Source organism: Schistosoma haematobium, chromosome 7 (assembly GCF_000699445.3).
Source record: "Schistosoma haematobium chromosome 7, whole genome shotgun sequence".
In the NCBI taxonomy this organism is placed as follows: domain Eukaryota; kingdom Metazoa; phylum Platyhelminthes; class Trematoda; order Strigeidida; family Schistosomatidae; genus Schistosoma; species Schistosoma haematobium.
In genome coordinates, this window is record NC_067202.1 from 17,506,620 (window position 1) to 17,532,218 (window position 25,599).

At 35.3% G+C, this 25,599-nt stretch overlaps 1 protein-coding gene across 1 annotated transcript in view; it reads left to right on the forward strand.

Moving 5' to 3' along the window:
- LONP1 (Lon protease mitochondrial) overlaps window positions 1-25,599 on the forward strand; it is a 45,316-nt gene that overhangs the window by 15,920 nt on the left and 3,797 nt on the right. Inside the window, exons 9-18 of the mRNA XM_051218132.1 lie at window positions 626-696; window positions 2,125-2,402; window positions 3,934-4,022; window positions 7,826-7,964; window positions 10,856-10,978; window positions 12,499-12,642; window positions 15,109-15,348; window positions 17,959-18,099; window positions 21,889-22,183; window positions 24,283-24,536. Of these exons, the coding sequence (XP_051064572.1) occupies window positions 626-696; window positions 2,125-2,402; window positions 3,934-4,022; window positions 7,826-7,964; window positions 10,856-10,978; window positions 12,499-12,642; window positions 15,109-15,348; window positions 17,959-18,099; window positions 21,889-22,183; window positions 24,283-24,536 (1,774 nt within the window). The remainder of the gene's footprint in view (window positions 1-625; window positions 697-2,124; window positions 2,403-3,933; window positions 4,023-7,825; window positions 7,965-10,855; window positions 10,979-12,498; window positions 12,643-15,108; window positions 15,349-17,958; window positions 18,100-21,888; window positions 22,184-24,282; window positions 24,537-25,599) is intronic.

The window sequence follows — 25,599 nt, forward strand, 5'->3', positions numbered from 1 at the left end:
GCGACTTATTTACATGTAGAAACAAATGAATAATAGATGATTCTACAATTGCTCATAATTAGTTTAAGTTAAGCTCACAATAATAAGAGACTAGAAACCCCCGTCCGGTTCACAGAACAAATATCAAAATAAGCTTAGGAATCCGTCTTAGCAATAAAGATTTGAGTTTGCATCACGAACTGACGTCGGCTGTAATTCAGGGATCCTAAAATACATATCCTAGATTCTATTTTTTAACGTGACAAGTAAGCCATCATATATTTCTGTTTCCTGATTGACTAAACAAAGTATGGCTTCGGTTTTATACTTGACGTTTGCTGAACAAAGAATAAACACTAATTATTGAGATGACGAACTGACTAATGTTGGATCACCATTACAAACCTGAGAAAACTGGATGACCGTTTTGTCCTTGCATAGGACCTCTCAGCAGTACTAATTATTTGTAAATAGTATAGTCGTAATACAGGAAGTTTACACCTTGCTTAACAGGTTTCGATTTGGTCAGCCCTTACATTAAAAATCATACTTCAAGTTCGAATATATAAACTGCATAGATTTTGTATCATTTTGCTCATTGTTATTTTGTTCTAAAAAATTCTTTTCATTTTTTCCAATTAAACAGAGAAAATGTTCTTGCGATGCTCCAAGCTGGACAACGTGTTGCTGATAATCCTGTATACCTCAGCGATTTAGGTAAGTGTATATATATGTATTATCTAGCAGTATTCATTGGTTTATTCCTTGATATATGGCGCATTGATTCAACAATGACCTGTTTACAATCAATTTAAGCATAATTTTAATTATGAAAATGCTCACTCTGAAAATGTATCGGTAATGATCTAGGAAGATTGATTCAAACAAAGACAATATTGCATGACTAAAATATGGCTGTACATTTAACAGTGACTGTCTTCTAGTTTTTCTAGTTCTCAATTCGAACACGACTCTAATTTATCCTGTTTTGGTCACTTTTTGTTTATTTATTTATTTATTTATTTTAACACATAGATATTAGTACAAGGAGGCACCAAATAGATATGCGCCACATAAATCATTTGATTTGTTTGAGTGGTGGGATACTGCCAGAGTGCCAAAACAGAAGCAGGTGGTTTTCTTACGGGGCCACACCCAGAGCCTTCGACCTGAAGGTCTGATGCACAAGGCAGTGGAGCATCGTAAGGAGATGCAGTCCCATGGTAGCCGGTGACCAACGATTGGTTCATATGCCATGTTCCCTCAGGGTACTGGAACCCATGTGCACCATTGGTTTGGAATCAGGGTTTTACAACTCCCCTAGGTGAAGTCTACATGTCCACCAACCCGGTTAAAGCACCGGACATTCGCTTTTCGCCCTCTCGACTTTGTAAACAACACCCGTGGTGCTAGAAGGCATTGAGTAGGACTTCCCTGGTAGAGGCTATATATGCGTGGTCATTTGAGAGCATTTGGGGGCGCTCACTAGATTTAGTCGATTGTAGTAGCCTATTTTTATTCGTGAAATGCAAATTTATCTTCTGGGAGGACCAGGTGAAACTTGTGCGAATTGGAAACAAGAGCAGCTTTAAATCCTGACTACTGAGGACACCTTCAGAGATCATTTTAACAAAGGAGACGGACACGAGACAACTGTATAAGCACAAATTGGGAAGAATTTGAAGCAGGCTTAAACACTCTTAGTTCCGTAAAATAAATTTTTGTAACCTTCATTTGTCGTGCTTTTAAGTGCTATGGTAGGCTACGTATCTAGCAACCTTGATACATCCTAGAGGCAATATATTTCCTTTTTTAATCCGTAATTAAAAACTGATTTCACAACACGAACTGACTTTGCTTAAAATATCGCTAATTGACTGCATTTATAAATTCAAAACACCGCACGTCAACCCATTGGTCGGGAGTTAATCTTATGGTAAAGCTTAAAGGTCCTGGTTTCAATCCTCGACTGGGTTGTGGTCGTGAACTCCTGAGGATTCCCATGCATAAACAAAATAACTACCCAGTGCCTTTTAGGTTTGAATAATTCTTTAACCAATTCAGATCTAACCATCTCTATAATACCTTACAATAATTCACCCGTGTACCTTTTACTTATCGATTGTTTTTTTTTCAATTGAATAGGAGCCGCAATGTGTAGTGCCGGTGATACAGAAGAATTACAAGCAGTTTTAGAAGAAATGAATATTCATAAACGTCTTCGATTATCATTAAATTTAGTTAAAAAAGAATATGAATTAGGTCGACTTCAACAACAAATAGGTCGTGAAGTTGAAGAGAAAGTTAAACAACAACACAGACGTTATATGCTTTCAGAACAATTGAAAGTAATTAAAAAAGAACTAGGTTTAGAGAAAGATGATAAAGATACAATTGTTGAAAAGTTTCGTATGCGTTTAAAGGTGAGTGAATGGTTAAGCAGAACATTTTTTTTTCTATTTTTTATCATTAGTATTGATATTCAGGACTGAAGTTCAGTTGGTGTTCGTTGGTATCCTGTGTGAACTGCCTCGATAATATGACCATTATTTTACAATGAACGAACTTGAGCTACTTGTGGAGTCCAGAATGCGCGTTTCGTCCTCTTTGGGATTCAACAGGCTAATTCAAAGTCTTACTAATAATCATTTAGACATCATACACTTTGGACAATTTAATGTTTATCTGGACTCAGTAGTTCAATGGATAACACGTTGCATATTTAAAGCTAAAGGATTTCATTCTCAATCGGAAAAACAACACTAAGATTCAAGGAAATACAGCTGACGAGTCGTTGATGAAGTGAGAAATATTTCTTGAATGCCATTACCAGCCAAAATTCATCCCGCTGAGAGTGAGACTGAAGTTTATCGGTTCAATTAGCAGTTTTGGGAATCGTCGATGCTCACTGCTGCGGAGTATTATGCTAGGCTGAAATGATTATCTAGTACTTCCAGGTTTTCAATAGTTGTCTAACTTAGATCAGTTTGCTATTCTAATGATGCTTAAATTAACTTTATTTAAGGCTATTCTGTAAAATCGATATACAATTTTCTGACTAACTATTCATAACATCTACAATGTTTATTACATATATTGTATTCAGCACTTTTGAGCATTCAGTAGATGAATGCTTTATATCAGAACTTAGCTTTTATTAGAGATTTCATTTTAAGCCTTAATTTATGTTTTTCATTTGAGATATTGAGCTACATTCACTGCACTGAACAATTCCACAACAAATAGTTGAGAATAACTCCAATCTGTCAACTTCTCACTAAAACTTCATACGTCTGGTATATAAACATTCGTTGTTAACCTCACTAACCTCTTCCTTTATCCCCTTAAACAACTCTTACACCTAAGCCTGAACAATAGAGAAAAGATGCGAATTATGAGTAAAAGCTTTATGCTAAAGTTGATCTATGCACAGAAAATGGAGTTTATATATGAGTTTTGAGATGACAGTTGTGGAAACATAATAAATATGGTAGCAAATGAGTAATTATCTAATAAACGTGTGACTTATAATCCTTTCAGTCAGTCTTCAGTGTTGTTAGAAGTATAAGGGTGGTCATCACTTCCCAGGTTCTTCTAGAAGTACCTGAAAAGGAAATTGGGTTAGAGCTGGTTTATATGATCTGAGAGCGTGACTTCAGTGCACAATGGGCAAGGATTATTTGGTGACTCTCAAAAAAACAATCTAACGTAATTCATACTTAAGGTTACCAGTTGATGTGATACAATTGTCTTTTCGTTCTGTGACGTATTGCAACTAATCTCATTTATCTCGATTGCATCAATCACCACAATTCATAGATCTTCTAAATTTTCCATTACTTCTTATCACTATCGACGGATATAGTAGCGATAGTCTGCACACACACACACACACACACACAGAACTCTGTTACAACCAGTTAATTTTTGTTTGTTTCTTCTTGTTTCCTTCAGGATTTAACTGTTCCATCTGGTGTTATGGAAGTGATCGATGAAGAATTGAATAAATTAAGCGTTTTAGATAATCACTCTTCAGAATTCAAGTCAGTAATTTTATTGTGAATTAGTTTTTCTTTTTTTAAAAAAAATCATTTTCAAACTATAATCAGTCAGTCAGTCAGCTACAACGTAGGATCAAGCACATATATGCATCGGTCAAAGTTGTCATACCGCATTAGCACAACATCTTCCAAATCTTCTCCGTCAATTGTGATTTGATTGGTGCATGTTCTGTTGTATCGGGGAATCTTGCTTTTCCGTTTGTGTATGTTGAGACCTACTGCTGCTACACTGATCGTGTATGATGAATATCATATTAAAATAGATAAGGACTTCTTGGTTTTATATCAAGTTTTAAACAATCTACATGAAGGAACAAAAATACGACTTATTTGTCCTAAAGAGATATGTTCAGCCTCTATGTTTACTCTAGTTCTTGATTAAATCACTTTATGCCTAAACTCTAGGCATTGTAAACCTTTATACCCTAATTCCCTTTATGTTTATATCTAGCCTGCTCCATTCTCAATTTATACATTCATCTTGCTTAATTCACATGAATTTCTTGCCATAATTACCTTGATAACACTTCTCTTATCACATGGTATATTCATATGACGTTATTATTATTATTATCTTCATTAACGAGATTAAATTCCTCCTGTTTTGGATTTTGTTTTGTATTGAACGTAACTGGATACTTTACAAAAAATTATTCCAGCCTCTTTAAAATGACCCTTCGAACTTACAGATGATACAATTTTAAAGTGCGATTTGATGGTTGGAGGTAGTCATTAGAAAACTCTTGATCCTCGATTTAGCACTATTTGACACTCGTTAACAAATTGAGGGGAATGACGGACCCGATCTTTTGTCACATGACACGAAACATAGGTCTAGGTTTACCTGACAACTACCTCCAACTACCACCTTACATCCTGACATAGTGCACGTAATATCAAATCTTTCAGATTAGTGGCCACACTGCAGTTTGATCGATCGCTTTCGATCAGTATTAAAGAAAGATTTCACATAGGTCACTACTCAGTGATCAGTTACTTGTAAACACTTATAAAGTATTTATGCCTTAACAGATACAACATTTAATCATTTCTTAACACAATATTGTCTAATTCACTAGCATTCCTCATTTTGGTCTTTGTTATGCATTAACTATGGACTATGGAACTATAAAATCATTGATAATGAAATCATCAAAAACAGTTGTTCTTTTCAATATTCTTTGTTTTCGAACAGTTGCTTTCTAAAATATGCTTAAGTTTTGATTTGAATATCATTATTCATAAGTGTTTAGCTATCTAAACTCTATAATTTAGTGAATTATGCACTGAATGGTTGAAGCGAAATGTACTGAGTTCGAGTCTCAATGTGTACATTAATACTGGGATTTGAGTACATTAAGTTAACAAGTTCTAAATAGGACCAATATGTACATCCTGGATTCGATTGTCAATTACAATTTATCTGTTCCAAAAATAATTTACTTTGAGTAATTTTGAAGTAATAAACTCTTCTAACAATTTATCATGAAGCTGCATTCTTTTTTTGTTCATTCAATACTTTAAACGGCGTCATACCTCTGTCGATGAAATATTGTATCGTGGATGCGCACTACTGAAGTCAGTCAGTCGGTAACAACGTAGAACTTCGTCCATATGTACGTACGTACATCAGTTCGAGTTGCCATACCACATTAGCACAGAGATGCACTGGTCGACTCAAATCCCGTAGTGGTAGAGGTAATAAGAGTATAAGCAGTAATCAGGAAAATTAGTGTTTGGAGATGTTATTTGAAGAGAAAAAAAGAGACAATGAGGAATAAGGAGATCAAAATTTGGGAGAACACAAAGAATGTATGCACCTGCGCCATTGGAGACGATTTTGAGCTATGTCATTCAGGGTCTCTAACTATCGGTTGCTATCATCTCGCGGATCCCAACCAGGTAGTCTACACCTACCAACATGGCTCAGTCCACTTGGCAATGACTTCATGGATTTGTGCCATGTTTCTGTCTGGTCGCTCCTACCTTTCTTCCAACCTACTCCTACACCACAAAACATAGCACGTCGAGGCAGTCGGTCGTTGGGCATACGTAACACGTGTCCAAGCCATCTCAACTGATGAAGTTTCACTACTTCATCAATTGATTTGCCATCCTTACCTAGTACCCGTTTCCTAACAACTGTATTACTTACTCGATGGTCGTCTCAGGATATACGAGCAATGTTTCGAAGACACCTATGATCGAATACTAGTAACCTACGAATATCCTCTACCCTTACAGGCCGTTTCACTGCCATAAAGCACTGCTGAGGAGTCCTACGATAGGACGAAATGGCTGTCCAGTGCTTCCAGGTTTTCCATGTTGGTCTAGCTTAAATTGACTCATGATCTCAACTATTGAACTTACTACAATCTCCACAAAACGCCTTCAAATATTGCATTATCAATGAATTTAGCAAATTTTATCTGTGTGTACTTTGGGAAATGCCAAAACCAAATGTAAACATTTATCCTTTTGTCTACTCATTCAATATTATATGCTTTAGCAAGTACATTTGTGTATCCATTTGGCGACTATAAAATAAGGGACTTATGGATTTTTATTGAATTTCTATATCTCAGAAATCGATCGTATATCATGATGCACCTTTTTAAGTATATTGTTTTGTTTTTAACTGAAATCTTTTTCATTCCATAATTATGGTCAAGATCAGTGTTGGAGGTGGAGTATAGGTGATATTTCTCATAACCACTTTGTTTAGACAAAATATTATTAAACTGAAGTTGTATACATGACTTAAGAGGCGTTTAGTTGTCTCCTTTGAATACAAGAAAAAGATCAGTCCTTATCCGCACAGTTCTTCTCCAACAAGATGTCTTCGTGTAGGAATAACGAGAGTAGAAATATCGAGCGAAATCATAAAATCTATCATTTGATTTCATTTTAGAATCATCAAAATATCAATCATAAACCATTGTGATGTTAACTACTCACAGCCATCATTTTTAGATTATGTAATTGTTGTGTCCCGATAAGAATAATGAGTGGTAATTTTTTCGGACTGAGGCTGAGACGTGTGTTCTGGACTTAACTGGCTCGGCTAGGCAGGAAGCAGGGCCAATCAGTACTCTAGGCTGCTCGCACATGTTTACGCGTCATTGATCCGATCGATAAGTCACTGCCCTCAAATCGGCGATTACAAGTTATAACAGTAATGAATCCCTTTTTTTCAGTTTTGATCAATAAATCTTTTGTTCAGCCGATAAATATTGTTTATGAGTAGCTGATGAAAATTTACAAAATATAATGAATTTGTTATAGTTGCGAAGATTTATATCTCACATGAATGATTTCGGTAGAGTTTCGTTCTTGGAACTACAATGGCGCTTGATCTTAAAACGTTCATTATTGTTCTGAACAATATTATCAGCAACAAATTTCAGGTAGAAGTGAGATATTCGAATTTTTCCCCTCGATCTCGATTGAACATTGTTGACCTTTAACCCTTTTATTATCTGCATCTTAATTTTGATTATATCTCCCAAGAATCAAATGCAGATAATAACAGATTATGAGTCAATAATAATCCATCGAGATTAAGGTTGACAGAACAAGAGAAATTCAGATGCTTCACTTCTACCTGAAGTTTGTGTCGATGATGTTGTTCATCAGAACAATGAATGTTTCACGGTGAAACTATTCAGCTCAATAAGTAAAACTCCATTAATTTAATAAATGTATCATGTGTTATTCCTACTTTAATTATTTTCCTCTTATTTTTCTTTCGCTGGTCGGGGGAATACACATGATATGTTCTTCAGTGTAACACGTAATTATTTGGATTGGTTAACTGCACTACCTTGGGGTGTAACAAGTGAAGAGCATTTAGATATTGGACAAGCAAAGAAAATTTTAGATGAAGATCATTATGGAATGGATGATGTGAAAAAACGTATCCTGGTAATTCTTTTGAATATAACATATTCACTCCAATCTTTCATTTATATGATAGACTATATATATATGTATAATTCCTTTTAGCTTATTCCGCAGATGTTACTAAGGGTATAAGGTTGGTTGTCACTTCCTAGTTGTCCACGTTGTAGAAAATTACTTCACGATGGACCTCTAAAATAAACTAAGTTAAGTGACCGGAAATTTCAAGGACCAACTCCCTGATATCAATTTCAGAACCTTTTCTTGATTGACTTTTATGTGTTAGCTCTGAACTTTCCGACCGGTAACGGAAATCAATAGACCAACGTAAGGTGTGTTATTTTTAAAAACAAACTTTTCCAACTATTTGCTTCTATTGTGAAAATGTGACATTGTTGGAAATCCTGGTTGATGAAAAAAATCGGTCCTTTCAGAAAAGCTCTTGTTCAAAACAGATTATCTGGTCAATTTATAAATAATAATAAACATGTAATTTGGAAGATAAAACTTCATTTCCTGAACTTGGTCAAGCAACGGAGAGTTACATTAAAATCAAGAGCCGATTTAAATTATACAACTATTTAAAACGTGAATGCACTGGATGGCCGTCTTAACTCAGTATTGAACTCCTCAACAGAGCCCACTTACGATTCTCCATACGGGAATTAAACTCATGACCTACGCTGTTGCGTGCGATTCCCTAACCTCTAGACCATTAGGCCTAAATTCTGTAGTGTTCATGTCTAACGTTAATCAATTCATTTCGCAACCGTCTTGTATTGTTTTCGGTGGGTAACTACCTCACACTCGACACACTTTAGCTCCACTGATCACGGCTTCTCTCTCGAAGCTAGTCACTAGTGTGCACATGGTAATTGTCGGTATGGGGTTCCGGATAAATTGATAAATTTCATTTTTTTTTGGGTTTAGTTGTGTAGAGGTTAGGTGTTCGCGCACGAGATCGAAGGTCCTTGGTTTGACTCCAGCATGAGGGGTTGTGGATGCACATTACTGAAGCTCAAGATATATTTACTGTAGTTGATATTAATCTACATGGTGTTGGCCGAACATGTATAAAGTTATTTAGTTCACTAGTAAAAAAAGTTTTCGGGCCAGCGAAATGAAGTGAAAGAGTAAAGTTTCATGACGTAATTGAGTGCCAGAAAAATGCAAATTGTTATGACTGGTAAAAAGAAAAGGCAACAATTACGTAACAGCAATAATATTAATGGTCGTTAAAATGGTACAAAGAGACTTTATTATCTGGATGGCTAAACTAATATGGCGACCATACGTTTTAATAAGTGATTTTTATTGTGTAATGTTATTCTATCAATTTATTACTTACAAAAACCGTACCAGGATTTATTAATTGACTTTTATCCATGATACGTCTTTTTACATAAAGCCACTCATTATCAAATTCTTTCGTTTATGCTCCGATCTTCTCCTAAATCATTATACAATCCTGGTATTTTATAGCATAGATGATGCTATAGGTTCACAGGTAAATAAGTGACAACCACCCTGGAGGTGGTGGTAACTAGTTGGCATCTTTTGTCTACTTATATTCAACTTGTTGATTAGGCTTTTTTGTCGTATGTATGGGATAATCAAATTAACATTCTTATTAGTTACTACACAATTCTAACCGCTAGTCGATATGTATCAATGCTATGGTTAGACTTGATAGTATCAAATAGGTTGTGCATTGGATAGAAAGTTAATAATAGATATATTTTTTGTTATATCCCAATGAGTAGAAAAATTGTATTATTTCTGACAATGTTTCGTGAGCCACTTCTTCAGAGTAAATGAGTGGTCAGTTATTTGTTTATTCTAAAGAAGTGGCCTACATTAAGTCACGAAACGCTAGTTAATAGTTATTTCTATGCATATTAACATCATTCTATTTGAGTCAAAGTTTAACAAGTAACGTGTAGTTTTGGATTCGTGGCCAACTTACGCCATCTATGGCGAAGGCGAGATATCCGTCTATCAATAAAAGGACGAGTATACTTCGCGGCAATCCGTTCTGTTTTAATTTACGGCAGCGAAACATGGCCATTAAGAGTAGAAGATACTCGTAAGTTACTAGCATTTGATCACAGATATCTTAGAAACATTGCTCGCATCTGCTGGGATCACCGGGTAAGTGATAGTGAGGTTAGACGCAGAGTATTAGGGAATGATGGTAAATCAGTTGATGAGGTTGTGAATCTTCATCGACTGAGATAGTTAAACCACGTGTTACGTGTGCCTGAACACCTATTACCACGACGTGCAATGCTAACCAGTGTTCGGGATGGTCTGAAGAAAGTTAGGTGTGGCCAAACCAAAACATGGCATCAGTCATTGAAGTCACTAACTTCTGGTGTGAGCCATGTTGGTGGTAGATGCAGACTACTTAATTGTGGTCCGCGTGACTATCGTAGTCAATGGGTGGAGACTCTGTGTGATATTGCTCAGAATTGACCACAATGGCGTCGGTATATACACTCTCTGTCTTCTCTTAAACTATGAGATTAAAATCGCTTAATATCTTTCTTTCTACGAACTAATTCTTTCTTCCTGTACTATTTCCTCATATACAATTTTTTTCTCTTATATATTACCACGACCGCTGAATTAATTACTTCTATGAATCCGGTGTTCATCTTGTTGTGCTAATGATTGAAGTATGGCAACTTGAATCAATGCATATATGAACGTGGTCTTACGTCGTAGCTGACTGACTTTGACTTAAAATACTTATTGACAAATTCATTCTTGTGAATAAATCACACAAATATTTGACAGTTCTCTTGTGTTCTCTTTTTTTTCTTCTGTTTATTATCGAAGATTATTCCTTATCTATAGTTGTTTTGTTTTCTCTGGAAATGAGCTTTTCTTCTGTATTATGCTTTCTTTTATAGGAATTCATTGCTGTTAGTCAATTGAAAGGTTCAACACAAGGCAAAATTTTATGTTTTTGTGGTCCACCTGGAGTTGGTAAAACCAGTATAGCTAATTCAATAGCTCGTGCATTAAATAGAAAAGTTTGTCTTATTCTTTTCTTGGTTTATTATTATTAGTAGCAGTATTATTGGTAGTATTAGTATTAGTACTAGTATTAGTATTAGTATTATTAGTAGTAGTATTGATATTGGTAGTAGCAGTATTATTATTAGTAGTAGTATTAGCATTATTAATGTTAGTATTATTAGTAGTAGTATTAGTAATAGTATTATTATTAGTATTGGTATTGGTGGTAGTATTATTATTAGTAGTAGTAGTATTATTAGTATTATTATTAGCTTTATTCAATATCATGTATTTTTGGTACAATATAGAATTCTTAGCACAAAGTACTTTAACAAGTTTCCATTTCTTATTTCTTGATCAATCCTGACGATAAATATTGAGTGGTCGTCAGTTAGATGTTAGCAGTTTCAGGAATCGACATCTGAATAGTGGTCATTCTTTCTCAATGCATATTGCCAACCACCAGGATGCCTCTGATGGTTGTACTTTTTTGGAACTTGTACATCGAAATGTCATGAGTTTTTCATGAATAGGTTATGTGTTTAATTGACATGATGATGTTTTAAAACAAACAAAACAAACAGATAAAAGGAGATATTGTCTGCCTACTTATAATTTTCTTTCAACCTACTCCATGTATTGCGGTTGATGGGTGGTTCATCATGAATAATATCTGTCTCAACCATATATATTGTTAGAAATTTAATCGATCTGCCACTTCTGTCTAGTAACTTAAATCTAACTCAACATTTCCACCCACTTGTTCCAACACATGAGAGGAATCATTCGAAGACATTTTTGACCAAGTATTTGCGATTTAGGATTACCCCCAAATAATGTCTTAGGCTGATATTAGATGCGAATGCCATATCTTGATTTGTTCACTCCTTCATTCTTGTTCTACGCAACTCATCATTGTACGGCAACATATTGGCAGGTTCGGTATTTATACATATATCCCTATTACTACAGCCAATAAAAGTTCATAGCCTCCAAAACTAATTTGTCAGTACTTGATAAGTCTTGCTGATTGAACACTATATTCGTCCCCTAAGCTATTCTGTAACCCCCAAGCTAGAAATATACAGCGACCTGAACAACGAGAGAGAAGACTCAAAGTATGCGAGAAGTAGTTTACTCCAAGGTTCATTTCAATATAGAAAATATAGGGTTTTTATAATATTTTAAATGTCTTTGGGTTGCTCGAAGATTCTGGAATGCTACTTAACATAGTAGCAGTGTAGCAGCCAGCCAATCAAAGCCTCTGCACGTGACGTTTCGCTTCCTTGATATTTTTGGCTAAGACTTCAAGTGAACGCTGATTGGATGAAACGCTTCTTAGTGTTTCCTCATGCTTCCTTGTCTTTTGCAAGCAATTTTCTGAATTACTCCAACAGTATTCCCTCCCATTAGCCTACATTTTAAATTCAACATTACTCTATCCTATGATTCCACCGTATTCACTATCTGTTCACTAACATAAAATATTATCTCTTTCTTTCTCTTTCTCTCTCCATTGTTTTTCTTTCTATAGTATTTTCGTTTTTCTGTCGGTGGAATGTCTGATGTATCTGAAATTAAAGGTCATAGACGTACTTATGTTGGTGCTATGCCTGGGAAAATTATTCAGTGTCTTAAAAAAACTAAAACTGAAAATCCACTCATTTTAATCGATGAAGTATGTTTTCTTTTTTCATTCATGTTTTATATATCTATACATGTACATATAATACTATTTATACATATGAATACTTGGTAACGAATATTCTACGTATCTAATTAATGATTATGGGCAAACTATGGTGAATAGAATTAGTTAGAAATATACATGGGAGTGGGCAAAAAAAAACATGAAATAATTTCAAAATCTCTTGAAGGGGGGATGGGTCGGTTGGATATAACTCTTTTTTTGTAGAAATTTTCGAGAAAAAAAAATACCTAGTTTAATATATTGTTGGTGTATAGTGATTTCACACTAGTCTGCAGTCTCATACTCAGTTTAATTACCTGTCTAATTGTTATAACTTGTGACCTGTGTGCCCTATTAATGTATAATGTAATGATACCACCAATTAGAGAATAATGAATTATCAACCGGATCAATGACGTATCAAATCTGTACGAGCAGTGTAGAGTACTTATCGGTCCTGACTAACCCTGCCTGTCTCTTGAGTTCAGAACATCAATCTCAATCACTGCGATATCAGTCATATATTTCAAACATACTGGGTTTATATACCAACCAAACAGACCACATCGTACCAGAAAATACAGAAGATACACATTTGTACAAGATTTAGCCAAAAGAGTGGCTGTGAATGTGGAAGGTAGTAATTGATAGACCAGGCCTAATTCAAGAATGGTAAAACGTATAATAATAGTTTATAGGTCAAAATAAAGCTTATGATAAGAGGAATACGAATATGAATAGTTTAGTTATATAGCAATTATACGATAGACATATGCGCATAGCTTTGGTTCATGAATGTATCCCAAATGTTACCATTCATTATGCTTATCGGGACATAACACTAATACTCTCTAACCTTCAGTGATATTTCATCTAAGACCAATCCGTGATGAATATCACCTACATATACAAATCTTCACAAAGACTTTACATCAATAATTATATACACCTTCATTAAAGTAACATTTCTACCTAGCCTCCTAGCAATTATGAATATGATAAATGTTATATCTAGAATGTTGTTCTTGATATACTGCGTATAACGTGAGCATTAGAACGCTAGAACCCTTCCAAGTCTCAATGAGAAGACAGCAGACTAATGTAAGGAATATTATTCCCAGACAGTGCCAATTATAGTACAAAATTGTCAGGTATTTATAGTTTTTAGTAAGAACGAAATCATCATTACAATCCTACAATCCGCAGACAGGGGATTATTAGCATTGTCCAATCGGGAAGCTACACGTGGGAATTCTAGAATATTCTTCCAAATCGTGATTGGATGGAATATCTTCGGCTCCTTCTGAGCCTCCTACAGCTTTCTCGAGTTCACCCGTGGTCCGTCGTCACAACAAAAAAAATAAAGACATTTCATTGTACTCTCTATCAACGATAATACCATGTGGAATAATGGATAAGTATGTATGGAAATATATTGCTCTGTTCTTGAGAGTTAGACACTCAGTTTCCAAACTTCAAATCGTCAAAAAAAGCCTTCGTGTGATTTAAAAATTTACTAGACAAAACCAATAATAAAAACAATACGTTTTCCTTTGATTTTCTGGGAAATATTCTGATGTATTGTGACAATCAAAGATCGGTTATATCATAAGTGCTTATGATTGACTAGGGAATAACTCATATTTTTAAGCGATAAGGCATACATTATTACACTCAAAATGCCCTAGTACGGCCGAGGGTGGAGAGAGTTAGCTCTCTCTCTCTCGAAATGCTATCACATGGCCACGCGTATACAGCCACTGCCAGGGAAGTCGTACTCACTGCCTTCTCACACTACGGGTGTTGTTTACGAAATTGAGAAGACGAAAAGCGAATGTCCGGCGATTTAACCGGGTTGGTGGATACGGATGATTCGCCTAGTGGGGTTGAAAACCCTGATTCTTAGCCAATGGTGCACATGGGCTCCAGGATCCTGAAGGAACAAATGGAGTACGAACCGACTATTGGTCACCGGTTATCATGGGACTACATCTAAAGTTTCTCCACTGCCTTGCGGATCAGACCTTTAGTTCGGAAGCTCTAGTTGTGTGGCCCCCTGAGAAAACAACCTGCTTCGGTCGGTGCAGCCCACACACAAATCTGTGACTTTTGTGACGCATATGTATTCGGTGCCCCACTGTACCAATATTTATGTGTCCAAATAAAAAATAAATAACATTGGTGCTTTAATTTTCGAAAGGGACAAACATATTTATATAAATGAGTATATATTCATTCCGATTTTATTTAGTCAATCAACTTTTTCTCCCATTCTCAGTCTTTTCTTTCGAGTAACCAATTAGGGTTGTGTATAAAAAGATTGTATATCAGCATCAAAATTGGATATCGTACGATACGTACAACTTTCACAATAAATCAGTTTAGGTTTGATTTTTCCATCATTTTAATTATTGTCATCGTTTCATGTCTATTGTATTTCTATACATTTTATAGATCGATAAATTAGGTCGTGGATGGCAAGGTGATCCAGCTAGTGCTTTATTAGAACTACTTGATCCAGAACAAAATGTTAATTTCCTTGATCATTATCTTGATGTTACAGTAGATTTAAGTCGTGTATTATTCATTACAACAGCAAATCAATTAGATACAATTCCAGAACCATTAAGAGATCGTATGGAAGTGATTGAAGTATCCGGTTATGTTGAAGAAGAAAAATTAGCCATTGCAAAAGTAAGTTGTTTTATTCATTACAAAAATCAGTTAAAATTATAATACAGTAATTCATAAAATGCATAAACTAAATTAATATAGTAGTTAGTCATATATTTAGCAAGTGACATATCATATTGTACTTGGACTATACACCTTTCTTAATTGGTCCAGTTTTAACTAATAAATAGTTAGACTTGATTATAAGCTAAACTCTAAGCGTGGGGGGGGTCAACTAGTTGCTGAACTTGAAGTAGGTAGGTCGGGGTTCGAATTTGAGAATTAATAACGGAAAGTGGTACTTCCTAACCACTAAGCAACCGCTTTACTTAAAGCTAATAGATGACTACTAGATCACGAAAATGTTCCTATACAATCAACAATGATTGTCCATGTGTTTCCAGTCAGCATCTAGTATTATCCTCTCTGATCTTCAAACACGTACCCTCATTTGATATCCTTTCGTTACGAAAATTCAAAATAAGTATTGTGGGAATACCTGCAACGGGACAATACAAAGATAATGAAATATAAAACGATGAAGAAGTTAAATGGAGTTGACTTATGCAAGTATCCAGTAACATCTTGAACTATTGGGATACTATTGTAGTGTCACAAACGAGGACGGGGGGTGAGCACTATGTGAAGGGGATACAATTGATGTATTTAAACAAAGCTTTTATCAGGAAATTTCATAGATTGGACAAACTAGTACTTTAAATTGGTTGACTTTTGTGTTTAAATGGTAAGGGCGTGAAGTAGATCATAGGACAGTTTACTAAATGATACTAAGTAGTCGTTCAGTTATACGCAACGTAGAACTCGACCCATATGTTTGCATCCAGTTACAAACAATGAGTTTCTCAATCAAATAACAATAATTTATTCGGATTAATTTTTTTTGGAAAACAGATGATCATAAAAAAATAAAAATGATCAGAATTCTTTGAAAAGGATTTTCTTTTCAACGAAGTTATTTACTTAAGTTGTACATTCGCATTTAGACTTCTCTGGTAAACGTTTAAGTCTATAGAAGGACTATGATTTCAACAATTTGATTTGTCACTGAAATCATGAAAACCTTGAAGCACTAGACGGCTTCTTTGTTCTATATGAGATTCCTCAATAATGTATATCCATGATCCTGCCTGCGGACACTTCCAGTTTCATATGCGAACGCTCAACAACCTCTAGACCACTGAATCGGCATCCAACGGTGTACCTACCTAACTTCAATCAATCCACGACCATCTCCCCTTGTCTTCGGTAAGTAACTGCGTTGCACTGGACACATATTAGCTCCACTGGATATCGACTCAGTGATCTGGAGGTTAAGTGTTCTTGCACGAGACTGAAGGTCCTAAATTCAACTTCCAATCACGGGATCGTGGACATGTACTGTTGAGGAATCCTATTCATTGCTTGAAGGTTTTCAGTGGTAGTCTAATTTAGATCGGCGCATGATTTCAATAAAATTTAACAATTTCCACATTCCTATACTTAAATTTGATTTGTGTTTAATCAGCAACTCTTGACCCTTGGTATTATTTGGCTTGTATCTTCCCATTGACGTTTAAGACTGCAGTTGATCAGTCTGTTATTGACATATTTGCATACTGTGCTTGTGCCTCGATATTGCCTTAATTCACAAGCTTTTTGTAAGCAATGATAGATAGTGGCTAACAGTGGAATCCTATTTGGGACTCGTCATCTGGATGTTCACTCTGGGACTCTAACCCAGTACCGTTCGCTTCAAACGCCATCGCTTTATCTACTTAGCTACTGAGTCCTGATAGCCACTTGCATGTGTAATATGGTGAAGTTTAAATTCACTTGGTATTATTTGGCTTGTATCTTCCCGTTGATCCTATTCATTATTATATTCCAATAATATTGCTTTTCGTTGAAATGATGTTTGTTTGGTTACAATTCTTGTAGATTGGAGATTTTAATATAAAGAGTGAGTAATTCTAGATGGGGATTTACGCTGAAATACTTTTGTCCATTGAATATATTAATGAAATCTGGAACTTGGCAGAATTTCAAATTAATGAAATATTCGATTGTATTTAGAAACATTTTGATAACCTTTTAAGTAGTAACTTACAGTAAGATATAATCTATCAAGTAATATGTTCATCCTTGTGTGTGAAGTTTCTATGGACAATTATACTCAGAAGTGATCACTCTAATTATAACAGGTAGCCTTAATGTTATAATGAATAACCTGTTACCGATCAAAGTAGAGGATACTAGATCCATTTGTCTATTCCCATAAGCTAATATACCAACAGACTCTTGGTCAAGTTCACTTTTGAATACATGAAAAATCGGGGGAGGGAATATGTTTATTCTTAAAATGTATTATACATAATAAGTAAACTGACATTACATTATATCCAACTGTATCGGTCTAAGGTTACTTCTCTATAGTAATATAAGAATATCATTATTGTTATGCAAATAAACAAGTCTTTTATTACTTTCATAATCTCTAAGTTGAATCGTTTAAATATGAAATCTTGGTGTATAGTTCTAGACAATATCACGTAATGTAATCACTGTTTACAAGACACTGCTAGAACTTCATCATTTTAAAACTTTCTTTTTTCTTTGTTTATATCCACATAGCGTTATCTTCTTCCATTGGCTACTCGAAATTGTGGTCTAGATGATAATCGTCTTTTAATTGATGATAATGCAATAAAACGTTTAATTAAACAATATTGTCGTGAAAGTGGTGTACGTAATCTACAAAAGCATATTGAAAAAGTAAGTCTAATCGATATATAATAAATAGTTTAATTGTAATCTATAGTTATATTAAGTCCCAAGTTCGAATCCTACTTGTTTCATCTACTTTAAGTAGTAGTTGTATTATTAGTTATTAAATTTGAAATGTGACTAAAAGCTAAGTATATAGATTTACGACGGAGTTTTTTTTTCTGAGCTGGATGGTTTGGTCGTAGAACGATGAAAGCTCCACTGGTTGTAGATGGAACAATAATCACTTTCGTAATTAAATGACTGCAAGTTAACTGTTTATAACACTCTGTTCAGTTGATTCTCTAAATATCAAATATAGAATATCAGCCTTCAACCACAATATCGTCAATTATTTAAATTAGTATCAATTGTATTTGTTGTGGTGATCCAGAAAACTTCTCGCAAAAGACAAGAAAGGATCAGGGAAACACTAAGATGCATTTTATCCAATCAGCGTTCACTTGGAGTTTAGCCAGAAACATCGAAAAAGTGAAAAGTCACATGTAGAGTTTCTGATTGGGTTAATTGCTATACTGCTACTATGTTTAGTAGCACTCCGAAATTTTCGAGAAACCCGAGGGCATCTAAAATACTATAAAAACCCTATATTTTCTGTATTAAAAACAAATCATTGGAATAAAGTGCTTCTCACATATTTTGCGCCTTTTCTCTCGTGTTCAGGTCGCTGTGTAGTTCTAGCTTGAGGGTTACGAGAATAGCTTAGGAACCGAATATAGCGTCCAATTAGCAAGAATTATTAGTATCTTAACATCAGACATTCGTAGAATTTCATTTCAAGCTCTTTTCCATAACTGAGCATTAAAATGTAACACTCTGAAGCCGTATGATACGGGTTTGAATCGTTCAAGGAGTATTAGTTCCATTGAAAGTTTAAGAATGCTTTGTTTATGAATTTTAACTTGCAGGAAACTTAGGTCATGTAGAACTTCTTGTCGACTACCTCCAACTATCTGATATTGTCTAAATTATATAAGTATTCATAATGTTTTTTTCTGCGTATCGTAACTGTCGGTTACATGAGATGTGAAATATTCTATTGTCAATGTCTATTTTTTTAAGTGTACAAGAATCTATGTTGTCACTTTCCTGATCTTATTTTGTCACATGATTTAGTCTGTGGTAATAGAAACACTGGAATTACTTTTGCTGTGTCATTACTAGGAGTTTAATTGGTTTTCATGAGTTTACTTCATACGGAGCGTCTAGTTATTGATTAATATTTTCTTTTCATTTATTCATTCAAACATAAACATTGGTACAAAGGGATACCATAATGTATATGCATTACACAAAGCAGTTATTATTCAATTTGCTTGTTGGTTGGGATGCTAGGTGAGCGTTTAAATCGAAGCAGTTGGTTCTCTTAGAGAGCCACTCCCTAAGCCTTTGACTCAAAGGTCTAATCTACAAGGCAGTGGAGCAACGTTAGGAGATGCAGTTCTATGGTAGCTGGTGGACAACAATAGGTTCATACATCATTCATTCCCTCAGGATCATGAAGCCTATGTGCACTATTGTTCTGCAATCAGGGTTTTCCAACTTCCCTTAGTGAATGCTTCGTACCCATTGACCTGGTTTAAGCCCCCACCAGACATTCGCTTTTCACCCTCTCAATTTCATAAATAACAGAACTTCTGGGGAAAGCAATGTGTAGAACTTGTTTGTCAATAACTATATACGCGTGGTCATATGAGAGCATTCTAGAGAGGGAGAGCGGACTTTTTCCATCCTCGGCTATACCAAGGTATTTGGGGTTAGGTATTCTTAAGTACGCTTATCCTCAAACATCTGACAGAGTCACTGCATACAAGGTCATATGTGAAAACAGCCTGATTTTCCCTAGTTTTCTGTTTCCTCATTCCATACAAGTGTCACATAAGTATTAAGGCTAATAATTTAGATATTATATATGTTAGTCAAACTGTTTCCTGTATGGTTATCATGGAATATGTTCATCCTTCCTCATAAAACTGGGACAATCAGCGATTGAAACATATCAGATAGAATCAAATAAAATATAACTTTAACTGGGGATATCTCAGTCAGTTTAACTATCAAAATCTGAACTAACTTCTTTGAAGATCTTATTCGTCTAATGAATATCTCAAATAAAAGAACTAGCAAAAGACTTTACCCTATAATGTTATATATATATATATATATATATATATATATATATATATATACGTGTGTCTGATTGAATAAGTTCAATCATAACAAATGGCATATCCACCTTTAATTTACTTGCATTTGATCATGTAATAATGGTACGTTTATCATTATTACATCATATAGGTTTGTTCCCATACATGTACGTTGTTTAGCCAATGTTGTATCTAATACACATTTTTTGATGTAAAAGAAAAGGATTTAGCCAACATTGTTTGTTTTATTCCATGATTTTTACTGTTATAGTCACTACTTTTTCTTTGTTTTCCCAAAGTTTTATGCAGTTTTTGGGTTTCTAATGGTAGTTTCTATGTGTGTGTGTGTGTGTGTTTGTGCATACACGAATTTACACACATATTACAGTAATGAGTTATTGTTAGTCACGTAGTGGACTACCTTAACTCGATGATTGAGCTTTGCATATATATATTATGATAACTAATTCAGTTTTATATTTGCCGGAATATTCGTTCCTTCAGGTTTTATTATGCTAGACAGATAGGTTGAAGAACAGTTAGACTAAAAGCAATCACTTTTCATAATATAGTGTGAAATGGTTAGGAGAGATCGATCCTATAAAATATAGGACACTGTCTTGTCTTATGAATTTTAGTCGATAATAGTGTGATCTTTAAAGTAGGGAAGGAATACATGTAAAACATCTGTCAAAGACGATGTGTGATCTCTGTGATTACACTTCCAGTTAATCAAGACCACATCTAATCTAGTTCCTTTTTCTGATACCTCAAAAAGATGAGTGGGTGACCAGGAAAGGACTAATCCCCATCATTTAATACTCGAAATAAACTAGCGTACTATAACTGTTAATATAAATTTAAAGACTAGGAGTGTGTTTTAGGTTTCTGCGTTACTTTATCTTAGATATGTCTTCAAATAATTAATTGCATATGTTGGAATCTTCAGCTTTTTTCAAACTTCTGGCGCCTGTTCAAAGCCTGGGGCTTCCATTTTCTAACTTGGAAAATATTGCAACTAATCGTTGTGCTTTAGACTCGTTCGAGTTGATGAATTATGAAGGCTAATTACATGTACCGATGGACTAGTCAACGTCAATGCCCCTTGTTGAGGACCATAGAGCGTGAAGTAGTCGAGCACGTTAAACAACTCCATTACCTTGAAAGTCTTCTCAACTCTGATACCCTGATTCCTGATGTAATTTTTGTGTACCTATGTGATATGTGCGAGACTGTGTCACTGTATATTTTTGTCCAAAATTTCACACTTTTTTATTGATGATCGAGGATTAATTCTCACTAAAAATTTGAACTTACTCCCTAGGCACTTGGATGTGAGCCACTCGCGAAGTGTAAGGGCTAATTTTACTACCTGGTTACCCAAACGTAAATAGGTGGAGCGAGGCTCGAACCTTGAACTTAACGGCTGAAAATCGTACATCTTAACCACTAATTGTCATGTTTAAAGTGGGACAATCATAGGCAGACATCATCAATATGGAGTCTGGAACCGATTAAAATGAAATTGTTATTACTTGTTCTATTAAGAAATACATCTCTATATGTATTACATGAAGGTGTATAGCTTACCTGCCTTATTATTGCTTCATTTTTCATTATTCTTACACAGATTGTTCGTAAAGTTGCTTATCAATTAGTCAATGCAGAGAAAGATCCACCAATTCTAGTCAATAGTGATAACTTAACCACATATGTTGGTCAACCAATTTGGACATCAGATCGTTTGTACGATTCTATCACACCACCTGGGGTTGTTATGGGTTTAGCTTGGACATCAATGGGTGGTTCTGTTCTATATATTGAATGTACTCATAAAAAACCGAAATATTTCTACCAATCTACCAATACTACTGATTCACACAGTGATAGTAGTAGTGATTCGGAGGAAGTATCTAATAAAAAAGGTACGTTTAGCGAGTTTTCCTACTTTTTAACTGGTAATAATCGGTAGTATTTATTAATGTTGAGTTGTGGCTAGTAGTGGAATATAGGAAGCTCATTTCGATTTATTTGGGACTTACAGCCGGTTTCAGTGTTAATACCAACACTGTAATGTATGTAAATTCAGTCGAAGAGTCCCGGATAGGGCGAAACGAATGTCCTAAATTCCGCTACAGACTACAAATCATCCATTCAATTTTTAAGTTCCTCTTCTATAGCTTCATAAAAAGTGTCTACTATAGAGTCGAGTAATTCAACAAAATTCAAGCAAAACTTTGTACAACTTCATCGTCATAGTTTTGATCTCGAAAACGTATGATGCAACGTCGACTAATGATTTCAGAAGACATGTTACCTTTATTTCCAGTTTTAAGTGAGCTAACTTTATCCATTGATTTTAACTAGATTTCTAGATGGCTTGTTCTAATCTCGTGATTCCTCAGAAATCCTCACATACAAATTTGCTTGAAGACTGTGGAACTCATGACTTTAAGATCCTTTTGCGAGTGAATTATGCTAAAACTATTAAGTTAATATCTAATGTTACACAATTTTAGGCTTAGTCAATTAGCGTATACTATATAACCATCATTTTCAGTAGGACGTGTCGAGATTACATCAACTTCCCAAGAGGCTGATGAAACTTCCAAGATAAGTAACGGGGCCAATGTTCTCTATAGCCTTTTTGTTTCTAATCCAACCAGGTTTCCACAGAGACTAGTTTTGAAGAAATAATACCCGTATCATAAAAAAGACCTATCCTGGACACTTTTATTGTGACTGAAAATAGTCAACAGTCTAGTCTTACAGGTCAGTTTTCAGAGTTCTGATTCTTTTAAAACCTTAATCGTCATTCTTGTATATAACATGACCTATTTGAGCAAAGGTGGATAGTGGCTAGCACTGGAATCCAGGAAGTGCGTTTCATCTTACTTGGGACTCGTCAACTGGATGTACTTACATCTCAGACTTGTTGATGTTCACTCTGGGACTCGAACCCAGTACCATTCGCTTCAAACAACATCGCTTTATCTACTTAGCTACTGAGTCCTGATAGCCACTTGCTTGTGCAATATGGTGAAGTTTAAATTCACTTGGTATTGTTGTTTACTTGAATCTTCCCATTGATGTTTAACACTGTAATTGATCAGTCTCTTATTGGCATAGATGCATACTGTGTGTATTACCTCGATATAACCAATTTAAATTAATTTCAGAAAATTTTTAGCTTCCCATCATTTCTGTTGGTACTTTGTAACATCTGACATGTTATGAAACAGTCATTTTCAACATACTACATAGTACATTTATATGTTTATTTTGCATTTGACAAATTATCCTTTATTATCAGAAGGGGTTTCGTGGAAATTGTGGTAATTTCAACAGTTGAGATCATGAGTCAATTGAAGCTAGACCACCATGGGAAACCTGGAGGCACTGGACGACCGTTTCTTTCTATTGTGGGACTCCTCATCAGTGCTCATCCACGACCTTACCCCCTGCGAGATCCGAACCCAGGACTTATCAGTCTCACGCGCGAACGCTTAACCACCAGACCATTGAGCCGGCCGGCATCCACTAGTGTTAATGTCTAACTTCAACTAAATCACGAAATTGAGCGATACACCCACCTTTGTCTTCAGTGTGTCGCTCTATTTCGTGGATTAGTTGAAGTTAGACATTAATACTGTTGGATGCCATCCGGCTCAATGGTCTGGTGGTTAAGCGCTCGCGCGCGAGACTGATAGGTCCTGGGTTCGAATCTTGCGAAGTGGGATCGTGGATGCGCACTGCTGAGGAATCCCACAATAGGACGAAACGGCCGTCCAGTGCTTCCAAGTTTTCCATGGTGGTCTAGCTTCAATTGACTCATGATCTCAACTGTTGAAATCATCCTTCGTTGTTATCCAACAATTTCTAATGAACCCGTGTGTGTTGCTTAGTCTATATGCTTCAATTTTGTTTATTAATCAATTCGATCTTTCATTAAATTTTTCAAGTCTCTCTTCTCCCATTTGGGTTTTAATAGTAAAACATCTATATTATTGTGTATATTTCATAGGGATTTTACAAGTAACTGGAAGTTTAGGAAAAGTTATGAAAGAGTCCATATCTATCGCTCATACATTTGCTACACAATTCGCTGCTTCCGGTGCTCCATGCTTTTCTACAACTACTGTCACTGATAATGATAGTGCTGATAGTAATAATAATCAAGAACAGTGTATGCTTAATCCAACAGAATCTTCAAAGGCAGCTTTATTCCTTCAAGAATCTGATATTCACTTACATGTTCCTCAAGGTGCTACACCTAAGGTTTGTATATTATTTATTTATTTATTGTATTTAAAGTAAGACTGATGAGTCTGACCAACCAGATATACACTAAAAGATAAGTATGACTTTATTTTCTGAGGGAGTAGGATATACATTTATGAGTGTACATTTCAGTCAGTCAGTAACAACGTAGGACCAGGCATATACATGCATCGGTCCAAGTTGCCACACCTCATTAGCACAACAAGACGAACACCGGATTCATAAAAGCAGTTTACTCAATGGTGTAATATGTAAAGGAAAGATTTTATGTAAGGATATAGTACAGAAAAAAAGATATTAAGTGATTTTAATCTCATAGTTTAAGAGAAGACAGAGAGTGTATACACCTATGCCATTGTGATCGATTCTGAGCCATGTCACCAAGAGTCTCCAACTATTGGTTACGATAGTCACATGGATCTCAACCAAGTAGTCTGCATCTACCAACATGTATTGTTGGTCCAAACGACATAATTCTATTTAGTGAAGACTCCGAAAAAAATATAAAATTTTTTGATCACCTTAAGTAATAATGCTAGCGCGTTTGTGATGCATTTCTCTTCTTCCAAATGCAAAATGTTGCTTCAGGACTGATCGACATAAACGCCTATTCTAGTGATAGGTAGTAAAGTTGTAGAGTGTGTTAGCTACTTTAATTATCCTAGAAGGTTCAGTCCTGGTGGGTTGGTGTCTGACGAAAGCTCGGTTGGCTTTTGCCAAGTTGCGTCACTTATGCTACATGTGAGATGAGCGTCTACCAACGAAAGGGAATGTATACTGCTCAGCAGTCAGCTGTGTTTTACTCTATGGCTATGAAACACGGTGTATAAAAGTTAGCGATTTGCTGAGACTGGAAGTTTTTGAAGCATTGCTTGCGTTTCATGGAATCACGAAATAAGCATTGTCGAGGTTTAACATTGGGGTACTTGGAAAAAGTGATGAATCGGTTAACAAGGTAGTGAATCTTCATCAGTTGAGGTGTTTATGACATTCTTTACGTATGCCTAACTATGGAGTCGCCGATTGTTGTATTGAGCCATGTTGACAGTTGTAGACTACC